At 41.7% G+C, this 12,829-nt stretch overlaps 1 protein-coding gene across 1 annotated transcript in view; it reads left to right on the top strand.

Annotated features, from left to right (window-relative positions):
• The window catches only part of SRPX (sushi repeat containing protein X-linked), a 118,205-nt gene that overhangs the window by 85,881 nt on the left and 19,495 nt on the right, over positions 1 to 12,829 (top strand). The window contains exon 5 of the mRNA XM_036744549.1: positions 9,672 to 9,798. Coding sequence (XP_036600444.1) covers positions 9,672 to 9,798 — 127 coding nt within the window. The remainder of the gene's footprint in view (positions 1 to 9,671; positions 9,799 to 12,829) is intronic.

Genomic DNA, 12,829 nt, shown 5'->3' with positions numbered 1-12,829 from the left:
CTTTGGGTCTCCTTTAGCAAGTCATTGACTTGTTTTTCATGGTTTTCTTTCATCATTCTCATTTCTCGTCCCAATTTTTCCTCTACTTCTCTAACTTGCTTTTCCAACTCCTTTTTGAGCTCTTCCATGGCCTGAGACCAGTTCATGTTTTTCTTGGAGGCTTTTTGTATAGGCTCTTGGACTTTGTTGACTTCTTCAGGGCATATGTTTTTGTCTTCTTTGTCACCAAAGAAGGATTCCAAAGTGTGAGACTGAATCTGGGTGTATTTTCGCTGCCTGGCCATGTTCCCAGCCACCTTACTTGACCCTTGAGTTTTTCGTTGGGGTATGACTACTTGTAGAGCAAAGAGTACTTTGTTCCAAGCTTGAGGGGATGCGCCATTGATTTCAGAGCTGTTTCTATACAGCCAGCTCTGCCACCCCAGCACTCCTTCTTCCTTAAGAACCACCAACCCGGACCTGATGCAAATCTTCAGCAGGCTCTGCACTCCTGCTCTGATCTGCCACTTAATTCCTCCCACCACATGGGCTCGGGGCTGGAAGTAACTGCAGCTCTAGTTCTGTAGCTGCACCTCCCCTGCTGCCCCTGGGGTGGTGGCCAAACCTCTAACTCTGCCCCCCCTCCCCCCGCAGCTTTTTCCACTAACCCTCCCTGTTGTCTTTGGTGTTTGTGGGTTGAGAAATCTGGTAGCTGCCACAGTTCACTGATTCAGGGTGCTAGGGCCTGTTCTGCCTGGCTCCTGGTCTGGTTGGTCCTGCGGCCTCCCACACTGAGCTCTGCTCCCCTCCACTCCATGTGCAATAGACCTCATCCAGCCACCATCCAGGCTGTCCTGGACTGGATCCCTGCTTCCCTCAGCTATTTTGTGGGTTCTGCAGTTCTAGAATTTGTTGAGAGCCATTTTTTATAGGTTTTTGGAGGGACCTGGCGGGGAGCTCACGCAAGTCCCTGCTTTCCAGCCACCATCTTCTCCATGAAACATTTTTAACTTCTAAAGAGACAATTCAGTATAGTTTGGTAAGTTAGGAAGACCTGGGTTCAAATCCTGACTCTCTCACTTGCTAGCTACGTGAGCATGAGCAAGTTCTCTGAGCCTCAAGCAGTTCTCTGAAACCTATCTATTCCCTCATAGCTAGCCTGTGAGCTTGGTAAAGGGGTTCCCACAATGATGACATCATAGACCCTTGATGAAATCTATTTGTTCCTGATTAAATAAAAGTTATTGGTGGATACAAGTAGAGTGGTTCCTCTCAATCAATAAGCATTTATTAAACACCTACTATATGCCAGGTACTGGGCTCTGGGAGATACAAAGATAAAAGTCTCTGCTTTCAAAGGGCTTACATTCTATCTAGAGAGAGAGAGACAGAGAGAGAGAAAGAGACAGAGAGTGAGAGAGAATGCAAGAGAGAGACAGAGAGAAAGAGAGAGAAGTATAATTTATAAAAAATAAATACAATGTAAATTTTTTGTGGGGTGAGGATAGGGTAGGAAGAACTAGCAGCTGGAGTGAGAGGGTGGGAAATCAGGAAAGGCTTCAAGTAGAAAGTGGCATTTTACCTGAACTTTGAGGAAAACTAGAATTCTAAAGGGCAGCTAGATGGCTCAGTGGACAGAGTGCTGGGCATGGTGTTCCAATCTGGCCTTAGAGACTTACTAGTTCTATGACCCTGGGCAAGTCACTTAACCCCTGTTTGCCTTAATCCACTGGAGAAGGAAATGGGGATCCATCCCAGTATCGTTGCCATGAAAACGCCATGGACAGTATAGTCCACAGGGTGGCGAAGAGTCGGACATGACTGAACAACAGCCACAAGGATCGTAAGAGATGGAGGTAAAAAGGGAAAGCATTCCAGGCATGGGGGACAGCCAGTGCAAAGTCAGTGGAGACTAGAGACAGACTGTCATGTGCAAGGAATAGCAAGAAAGCCAATTTGCCTGGAGCGTACAATACACAAAGGAGATGAGGGTATCCAAAGTCTGGAGAGGTAGGTTGGAGCCACATTCAGAAAAGCCGTAGCTGCCAAGCATTCTCGGGAGTAGCTCGCTTGAGAAAGGTGAATGAAGGCCAGATGTTCAGGCCCAAATGGTGCCCCCTTTTCCCTTTATTTTGTCTCTTAGCGTGGAAATAGCTTTCAGTTTCTAGTCTGTGACTTGGAATGTGGAATCTAGTCTTCGGTCAAATCTCGGAGGTCGTAGAGAATCTGCTCCCCTCTGAGGCGAAAGGGGGTGGAGGAGAGGGAGATTGTGAAAGCTTTCTGCCTCACCAATTGTGGCAAAGAAGATTTCTGAGTTCAGTAGTGTTCAGCTTTCCAGAGCTCAGAGAATAAAGGAGGAAAGTGCTGATTGTTCTAAAAACACAAGCAAACATGCCCTAAAACTAACCAGATGGCCCTGGAAGACTACCAGGGGAAGTGAGAGAACTGAGGAGCTTTCCGCGCTTTAGAGGGGGAGGGGGATTTTCAGCTCATAGTCTTTTCAGTCTATTAGGCAAGGGTCTGGAACACAAAGTGTACCTGTTACAATTATTATTAAAATCACTTGGAAAGAGAATGGAAAATGAGAAAGTAGATAGGCAGATTCCTTATTTTGATCATAGATATCCACTCCCCTTTCTGTTGTCCTCCTCTTTCCCAAGGGAATCATTTGTTTCTTTGTAATTTAATATATGGAATTAGGCTAATAGAGTTGTTTTCTTTTTGGGAGCTGACACATCATGGCTGTGTGTATAGCTCCAAGGTTTCTGCAAATTAAGCGTGGACAATGCATTTTGCCACATTTTGGACCACATTCTAAAGTCCAAAGCGGAGAGAAAAGAAGAGATCAGCTTTGTACTCTGAGGTGGTCAGCCTTGTGGTCTGGATAATTTGAAAATGCCACGAATTAAAATGAATTCCCTCATCCAAACCACACACAGACTTAGGAGCACTTTTGGCAGCTTGTACAAATGCCCGGTTATTTCAGAAACCAAAACAGATAAACAGCTACAATCTGCACTGCCAGTTAAAAGTAGTCCTAGACTTCAGAAGAATTGTTTCACAGGGTCACCCCACTTCTCCCTCCGCTATTCTTAATTCTTTTAAACAAAGTGTGCCCTTGGCTTACAGAACAATACAGGCAGCAAAGATTGTAAAGAGCACTTGTTTGGAAACTCTGCTTTGGATATGTAACCCAGCAATTTTGTCTCAAGCCAAAGAAAGGTTTGTTTTTTTTTTAATTATTTGAAAGAAATTCCAAAGCCTTAGGCAATAAAACTGTGTGCCTTTACATAACACAAAACAAAACAAAACGTATCCAGAGCAAACATTTAATTGTTCTTGGGAATGCACAATATACAAATTGGCTTGGTTTCAGGGACTGCTTTGTGCCCGCTGAGCCTTTCTTAAAGACCAGAATAAATAATACTTTTGTGGCCTCAGTACAGCTCTAGAATTAATTTAATTCAACTGGCATTTATTAAACACTTATGAGGTACACCTCTGAGAGGTCAGAGAGGAAAAGAGAAAATCCCCAACAGCCTCTGCCCTCAAGGAGCTAACATTCCCTGAGAGGGGCGGGGCGGGGCGGGGATACAACCTTCATACAGATAGATAAGTACAAGTTGAATTGAAGAGACCCGGAGCTAGCCAACTAGGAGGTCAGGCAGAGCTTCCTATAAAAGGTGGTGTATAAAAAGATATTAAGGATCCTTCAGCATTCCAACTGACTTGCTGGTGTTGGGTTAAATGATGATTCCTTCAGAAGTTTGCTTGGGGTCCACAGTGTTATTTGCAGAGATTCATTTGGAAAGGCAAAAATCACTGGAGCTGAAAGCAAACGTCTGAGTCTGGCAGATTGTGTTCTAAAAACCTTGAGGTCCTGATTGTGTCAGGTTTGGCAAATGCACATTGGAACACAAAAATCAGACAGTTGAAAAGCAGGGTGGTTTAACAGGAGAGCAGGCAAGGAGTCAGGAGAGTCCTTCAAGGCCAACCCTCTCATTTACAGATGGGGAAATTAAGACTGAGAGAGAGTAAGTGACTTATGTAGGGTCATGCAACTAGTAAATGTCTGAGGCAGAATTTAAACCAGTGTACCTCTAACTACAACCCCAGCATAGTAACTGCCAACATCCTAGCCACCATGCCACTTACCTGCTTTGGTTTCCATCTTGGCTCTCTCACTAACTAGTCGTGTAACGGTCAAATGACTTTACTTCTCTGGGCCTTTGTAAAATGAAGTGGCTCAGCTAGATGATTTCTTAAAATTAAAAACAAATTCTTCAGGTAGCAAGTATTTTTGTTGTTGTTAATCTGTCCCTCCCCCTCCCTCACCCCTCACTGAGCAAACAAACAAATGAACAAACAAGCAAACATTCCATATCTCTTGATACGCTTCTACATAGTCAGGCAAGACGAATTCCAACATTAGTCATGTTCAAAAATCTATGTCTCATTTTTCAGTGTATCACCTGTCAAGGAGAGGTGGCACGTTGGCATGTCTCATCTTCCTTCTTTTGGACTTCTCATTTATCATTGGGTTGATCAGAGCTTTAAAGTCTTTCACAATGGCTTTTCTCTATAATGTTATCATTCTATAAATTGTTGTCCTGGTTCAGTCTGCATCAGTTCATAAAGGTCTTCCCAGTGTACTCTGAAATTGTCCATTTCATCATTTCTTAAGGCACAATCATACTCCATTACTTTCATATACCGCAATTTGTTTAGCTATTCCACAATAGGAGACCCCTTTAATTTCCAATTTTGTCTACCATGAAAAGAACTGCTATAAATATTTTTGTGCAGATGTGTACAATATTTTGTACATAACTCCTTTTCCTTTGATTTCTTTGGGGTGCTGCCCTTGTAATAGTCAAGGGTATACATAGTTTGGTAACTTTCTAGACATATGAATTAGATGTCCTTTCCAGATCTATTGGTCCATGGTTATATAACCTCTGCCTTCCTAATTCACATTGGAAATGATAACTTTCTCATTGCTACTGTGCCACTTCTAAATTCACGTTAATTGTCATGTTGACCTCAAGTTTTAAAGACTTCCCACAATGTAAATTTGAGGCTATATTGTCGAGGATGCTGGCTTTTATTCTTGGAGTTCTCATGGGTTTTCTTATGTGTGTCTTTAATCATTTTTGGAAAGCCTTGCAACCTTGGGCAATAGAGAGCCTACAGCAAATGAAGTTGCCAGGGCCTTTCTAAAGGTTCCAAGTACTTGGGAAAGCTAACAACACCAAGCAACTCTTTCATCTCAGTTCAGTTCTCCTCCCCTTGCCATGTGGTGTGCTTGGACAGCCTCCCTGCTCACTTTCTTTCATGAGATTGCAACCTATCCTTGAAATTAGCCCCACCACCATCAAGTCTACACCATGTAAAATTGGGGATGGTGGCGGTGTTAACATCTGGGGACTATCCATGAGAGACTTCACAGGAGAAGGGAACAAGAAGGAATTTGGAGGAGGCAGGAAATGGAAAATGTTTGCATTGGGGAATCTAGAAGAAGATGGCATGGAAGAAGGAAAAAGATGAGAGAAAGGATAAAGGTAGCAGCCAAACAGCCATCTTGGTTGAGCTACGAGAAGAGTTGCTAACAGGAAGAAGAATCTTAGGGGCACTAGGGAAATGGCATCCTTCTACATTTTGGACTTGGGTGGTGAAAAACAACGACAACAACAAATCCAACCCAGAAACTCACATTTATATAGTGCTTTAAGGTTTGCAAAGTAATTTCTTCATAACAGCCTTATGAAGGAGGAAGGCTAGTCTTCATTACTGTAATTAGGAAACAGGGGTTAAATGACTAATCTATAATTACACAGCTAGTATCTGACCAAGATTTAAACTCAGGTTTCCCTTAAATCAAGTCTAAATTTGCCTCTCTCTACCTTTCATCTGTTGCTCTTCTCCCCTCTGCAGCCAAGTAAAAAAAGTGTCATCTCACTTTTTGAGTGACATGATATTTGTAAGGTACTTATCACAATGCCTGTCACAACATAGTAGGCATGTAATAAATGCTTGCTCCCTTCTCCTTCTTCCTCCCCTCTTCCCTTCGGCTTGGCAGTTTTTCAGATCTTCAAAGAAAACTATCATGTCCCCACTAGGTCTTTTTATATCCAGTTCCTTCAATGGATCTTCATATGATGTGGCGTCAAGTTCTTTTTACCATCCTGTTGACTCTATTTTTGAAGTTCTCCAGTTCATTAATAGCTATCCTAGAACTGAACATGGTGTTCAGGATGGGATCCCGGCATGACAGAGACATGGATAGTCCTGGGCACTCCGCCTCTCAGAATGGTGTCTAAGATCCCATTAGCTTTTATGGCTGCCCCGTCATACAATGGAGTCCAATTGAGTATGTGGTCCATGAAAACCTCTGAATCTTTTTCACATGAAATGTTACCTAACCACAGCTTCCTACATGTCATACTTATGTAGTTGCTTTTTTGAACCTAAAATGTAAGACTTTGCTTTAATCTTACTAAATTGTTAAATCTTATTATTTGATTTTACCCATAGTGCTAGTCTGCTCAGACCTTATTGGACCCTAACTACATCCTTTAACATGCCAGTTAGCTCTCTAAGCTTGGAGTCCATTTCTAATGCAACAAATATGCCATCTGCATTGGCATCCAAGGGGGTATTGGAATCTAAGATTTTGACTTAGTATTTCAATATGTTCAAATTATCTGGCCCAGTGGCATCAGTGACTCAAGCTTCAAGGATGTCTGTTTCTATAGTAACAACATTTCACTCCATTGATGGAAATCTGTGGTAATTTACATAACTAGTGGTTGCCACTAGTGTTTAATAATTGGTTTGGATTGCTGGAGGATAAAATGAAAGGGAAAATCAGATGTTTCAGCTGAGAAAGAAAGCAGGATGCTGGGAGATAACCTTGTTTTGGTTTCCTTCCTTCCTTACTTCCTCCCTCCCTCCCTTCCTTCCTCTCTCCTTCTCTCCCTTTCCTGTACTGTAAAAAGGAGATAATGATAGCACCTATCTCCCAAGGTTGTTGTTAGGATTATGTGAGATAATAATTGTGCACACTTGGCTCACAGTAGGTGCTTAGCACAATAATAACAATAACAAGCTTGTTCCTTCCCCCTTCTAAGAATAATGTTTTAAATGCATAAATAAAATCCATAGAACTACAAAGGAAACCAATTATATGAAATATAGTTATTTAGCTATCTATCCATTTATCTATCTGTCTCTCTGTCTCTGTCTGTCTCTCTTAAAGTTCTTAGACTCCAGGTTAAAATCCTCTGAAGCAGAAAATCTCAAAAAATTTCTACTAGCCCTAATGTACCATATGATTTTATGAGTTAGTAGTATAAATCATTCACTGAAGTTGAATGACTTTTACAATTCAGGCTGGATAATTTCCATCATATCTGACTTCCAGGTTAATTTTCAGGAGAGCAATAGACAGTGATATATCATACTCTTTCTGCTCTCCTCTACTTCCTCTCAGAACTCAAAAAGCACACTGCTGCCTAAAGCACAGATTACCAGCTAGCAAATGCCCTCTGGTGACCCAGCCTTGTCTATTTAAGTTACACTAGTCAGAACTGAATTGATGGGGGCAGAGCCAAGATGGTGAAGTTGAGGAAGCACCACAGTCAAGCTCTCTAAACATTCCCCCACAAACAACTCAGATCGATTTCTGGAGCAGCAGAGGCAACAAAAGGTCAGGGTGAGATATTTTTCCAGCCCAAGACAACTTTGGAGGTTAGAAGGAGAGGCCTGTGACACTGGGGTGGGGGCTGGCCTGGAGCCCACGTGGCTCCAAATATTTATTAAATGTATATTATTAATTTTATAATGATTAATTAATATATTAAATATTTCTCAAATGCACAAGGAACTGAGACATATTTATAAAAATAAGAGCCATTCTCCAATTGATAAATGGCCAAAGGATATGAACAGGTAGTTTTCAGAAGAAGAAATCAAAGCTATCAATAGTCACATAAAAAATGCTCTAAATCACTATTGATTAGATAAGCACATATCAAAACAACTCTGAGGTATCTCCTGACATCTGTCAGAGTAGCTAACATGATAGAAAGGGAAAATGATAAATGCTGGAGGGGATGTAGAAAAATAAGTACTCTAATGCCCTGTTATTAGAGTTGTGAATTGGTCCAATCATTCTGACAAACTATTTTGAGCTAAGCCCAAAGGGCTATCCAACTATGCATACCCTTTGACCTAGCAACATCATCACTGGGTCTGTATTCCGAAGAGATCAGGAAAAAAAGGAAAAGGACCTATTTGTACAAAAATATTTATAGCATCTCTTTTTGTGCTGCAAAGATATGGAAATTAAGGGGATGTTCATCAACTGGGAGATGGTTTAACAAATTGTGGTACATGATTGTGATGGAATATTATTGTGCTATAAGAAATGACAAGCAGGATGATTTTGGAAAAACTTGGGAAGACATATATGAACTGATGCAAATTGAAGTGAGCAGAACCAGAAGAACATTGTACACAATAATAGCAATATTGTAATGATGTTGAACTGTCAAAGACTTATCTACTCTGATCAAGACAATATTAGACAATTCAAAAGGATTCATGGTTAAAAGTACTGTCCATCCCCAGAGAAAGAACTGATGAACTCTTCCTTTTTTGGCAACATTGCTAATATAGAAATATATTCTGCATGACTTTACATGTGTAATTGATATATTACTTGCCTTCTCAAGAGGTGGGGGAGGGATGTAAAGGAGGGAGAGAAATTGGACCTCAAAATTTTAAAAAACAAATGTTAAAAATAAATTAAAAAGAAAAAACAACTAAAGATGGGAGAGAAAAAAAAACTGGATCGAGAAGGAAAAGCTAGCCCGGTGACAGGAATGAGGGAAGAGTAAAGATGCTCAAGATTAAGAAAAATGGGAGTTGTGAACTGATCCAACCATTCTGGAGAAGAATTTGGAACTCTGCCCAAAAGGCTATAAAAATGTGCATACCCTTTGACCTAGCAATACCACTTCTAGAGTTGTATCCCAAAGAGATCATAAAAATGGGAAAAGGACCCACATGTACAAAAATATTTATAGCAGCTCTTTTCGTGGTGGCCAAGAACTGGAAATTGAGGGGATGCCCATCGGTTGGGGAATGGCTGAACAAGTTGTGGTATATGAATGTAATGGAATACTATTGTGCTATAAGAAATGATGAGCAGGGAGACTTCAGAAAAACCTGGAAAGACTTATATGAATTGATGCTGAGTGAAGTGAGCAGAACCAAGAGAACATTGTACATAGTACCAGCCACAGTGTATGATGACTGACTTTGTTAGACTGAGCTCTTCTCAGCAATGCAAGGACCTAAAACAATTCCAAAAGACTCATAATGGAAAATGCCATCCATATCCAGAAAAAGAAATATACAGATCAAAAGAATGCAGATCAAAACAGACTTTTCTTTTTTTGTTTTGTTTTATGTTTTTCTTTCCCATGGTTACTCCCATCCATTCTAATTCTTCTATACAATATGACTAATGTGAAAATAAAAAAAAAAAAGATTAAAAACAGTGGTGTCGACAATTGCTGAGTGGGTAGGGCTATGTGGAACCTTTTTTCCCCACCCCTCTGGCCCTGGGTGTTTGAAAGCCTTGTCCCTTAATGATGACCATGAGAATTTTTTGATTGCTTGAGCAGATGTAGAGCCTCCTAGAATTCAGTGCCCTAGCATGAAGGAGCGCATAGCAGAGCCCAATAAGCTGACTGTCCGGGTATTCTGGGAGACTCCGGAGGGAAGGGACACTGCGGACGGCATTCTGACTGAGTAAGTGAATGGTCATTTTAGTTTTCCTAATCCCATTACTCCACACATCCAGTGATGTTGCTGCTGAGTCCTGGTCAGCAGGGCAGGTGCCCTGTACTTCTAGTTGGTAATAGGTTTGTACTTGTCAATAACAGCAACTGATAACTAATGTTTCCAAGGCCCTTTAAAGCTTACAGAGCACTTAAGATGATTCCATTTTAGAGAGGGAGAAGATACACTGCTACTGTGCTAGCTTGGGAAGGGATTGAAGCAGAGAACAGCCTCGTGAAGCAGATCACGGCCACATAACCTCTAAGTGTCAGAGACAGGTTTCAAGCTCAGGTTGTATCATATTGTCCCCTTAGAGTGATGCCAAGTGACTTACATTGTCATGTAGCAGATGGAACACCAGACATGGAATCAGGAATACCTGAGTTCTAATCCTGCCTCACACACTAGCTGTGTAACTCTGGACAAGTCTATCTCTATCTGTAAAGTGAGGATGATAGCGATGCAAGGTTTATAATAATGCAATAGTGTATTACCCCAATTAATGTAATTGAAGAAAGCCCACCTAACGGACTTGAATCAATCAAAGGGTATGAACCAAGTATGAATAAGTCCTTAGTCAATTCTGGAAGAATGACCCTAGGGTCAATCGAGACAGATGACACTACACAAGGAATGTTTTGTGGCTGGATGAACCAATCAGACATACCTTTGGGTCTATGTATTAAGATAGCAAGCCAACTTCACATTGTGCCCTCCGCTTTGTAGGCTGCACAAAAACAGCCAGCTGGCTAGATCTGGCCCTTGGGCTAGAGTTTGATGACCCCTAGTGCAGGAGGAAAGGGGAGGGAACTATCCCTAAAAAGCAATACTGCCACACAGGAATGGTAGATATAGGAGGAAGACAGATGCCAATGGGGAGCAACATGGGAGTTCACTCCTCCCCTTGCTGTCCTCAGCTCCAAAGGCAGGCTACCAGCTGAGACGTGCAACAAACTGGGCATTCCAATCCAAGGCCTCAAGCTGTTCAGGGCTCAAACTTATATAGAATTTTGGACAAAGAGCCAATGTGGCAGTAATAGGCGATTGAAAAGTGGTGAGGTAGTCTACACCAGTGAAGTCAAACTCAAATAGAAATGGGAGCCACTTAACCATACGTAACGATCCCTGTGGAGCAGCCTGGTGGCCCAGTGGAGAGAGCACTGAGGCTGGAGTCAGGAAGACCCATCTTCTTGAGTTCAAATCTGCCCTCAGACACTTATTAGCTGTGGGACTCCGGGCAAATCACTTAATGCTGTTTGCCTCAGTTTTATCATCTGCAAAATGAGCTGGCAAAGCAAATGGCAAACCATTCCAGTATTGTTGCTAGGAAAACTCCAGCTGGGGTCCTGAAGAGTCAGACATAGCTGGCCAACGAAACAAGGATCCCTGTGGGCTGCATATTGACTTAGAAGGTCACATATTGATGTCATTTATGTCTTATTGTATTTTTTCATTTTGTTAAATACTTCCCACCTACATTTCAATCTACTTCAGGCTGTATTCAGGAGTATTGTGGTTTCCATGCCCCTGAGAAGTTAGCATTTGACACCAAGACAATGGTTAAAGTCTAAGCTTAATAAAGGGATTTGTTCTGTAAAACTTGGACTCAGTCAAAAGGCTGCAGCTAAGGACCTAGAAGATCACATGTGGCCTTAAGGCTGCAGGTTCCCCACCCCTGTGATTTAGACCACTGAAATCAGGCTATTTTTGTGCTTCCTAATAGGGAAAGAAGAATGAAGGGCAGGAACCCAGGAAATTTAACTCTAACTGTACCGTAGCGAGTTAGTGGCTGGGGAAGCGGGTCAATGCCCTATCTCCACATTAGTTACACTTAGCACCAACACATTCTGGAGCCTGGGGCTGTCTCAGCCACATCAGTTGTAGTGGACTGACACAATCCCTGACCTTACATTTTGTCTTCTGCCTCCCTGGTGCTCTTCAAAGAAAACAAAGTTTTGCCTTTTGTCCTTTTGTTTCTTATTTCTTCACCACTGGCCACCTGCCTAGCTCAAATTCTTAAAGGAAAGAGATGAAGCGGGTAGGTTTAAGAATGGGTAGCACCGGAAAAATGAAATGAAGTTATTGTAAGAACAGCATTTAACACTGAGCTAGACCCGGCTAGGTCACTGGAGGGTTGTATTTTCTTCAAGGTTCAGCGGCTGCATCTGCCTTGGCATTTTCATTGGTAATCTGGATGCCCTGGTTATAATGGTGACATTTTTAAAGGGCATTTTAACGACCCCATCCCCTTCTACTGCAAATGCTTTTGCAATTTCTGTACTCTACAATACAGAACTTAGAAAAGATGCTGTGAGCAGAGTAGAAATGAGAGGAACTAGACCTTACTCTCAGCCAAATGGGGAGATTTGACTTTGAGATTCTTGTTGTTGCTGTTCAGTCATCTCAGTCACGTCTGACATTTCATGACCCCATTTGGAGTTTTCTTGGCAGAGATACTGGTGTGGTTTGTCATTTCCTTCTCCATCTCATTTTACAGGTGAGAAAACTGAGGCAAACAGAACTCAGTGACTTACCCAGGGTCACACAGCTAGTATGTGTCCGAAGCTGGATTTGATCTCAAAGTCTTCCTGACTCCAGGCCCAGCGCCCCATCCACTGTGCCACTTAGATGCCCTTTTCCACAGGACTTCTGGTTATCTATATGGGTGCTAACCTGGAGTCCTATTTCTACAGATCTATATTCAAATTAGCTATGATATTGAGAACTATTGATAAATAAGGTATTGCCCTTCCCAGAGGTATTTTAATTATAGCTTCTTGGGCCTAGCAATAGACAATGTTATCCAGAGATCAGCCTAGCCTAGTTTAAGGAGACTCATTACCAGTTCCTAATAGCTAATATTTATATAGTAGTTTTTGAAAGCACTTTACAAACATCATAGCATCTAGCATTTTATAGTGCTTTAAGGTTTGCAAAGCACATCACGCATATTATCTCACTTGATTCTCATAACAACCCTGAAAGGGAGGGAGATGGTATT

This window comes from Trichosurus vulpecula, chromosome 2 (assembly GCF_011100635.1).
Source record: "Trichosurus vulpecula isolate mTriVul1 chromosome 2, mTriVul1.pri, whole genome shotgun sequence".
NCBI classification, from domain to species: Eukaryota; Metazoa; Chordata; class Mammalia; order Diprotodontia; family Phalangeridae; genus Trichosurus; species Trichosurus vulpecula.
Note: the sequence above shows the minus strand (reverse complement) of the source record. Positions and strands in the feature narration are given on the sequence as shown.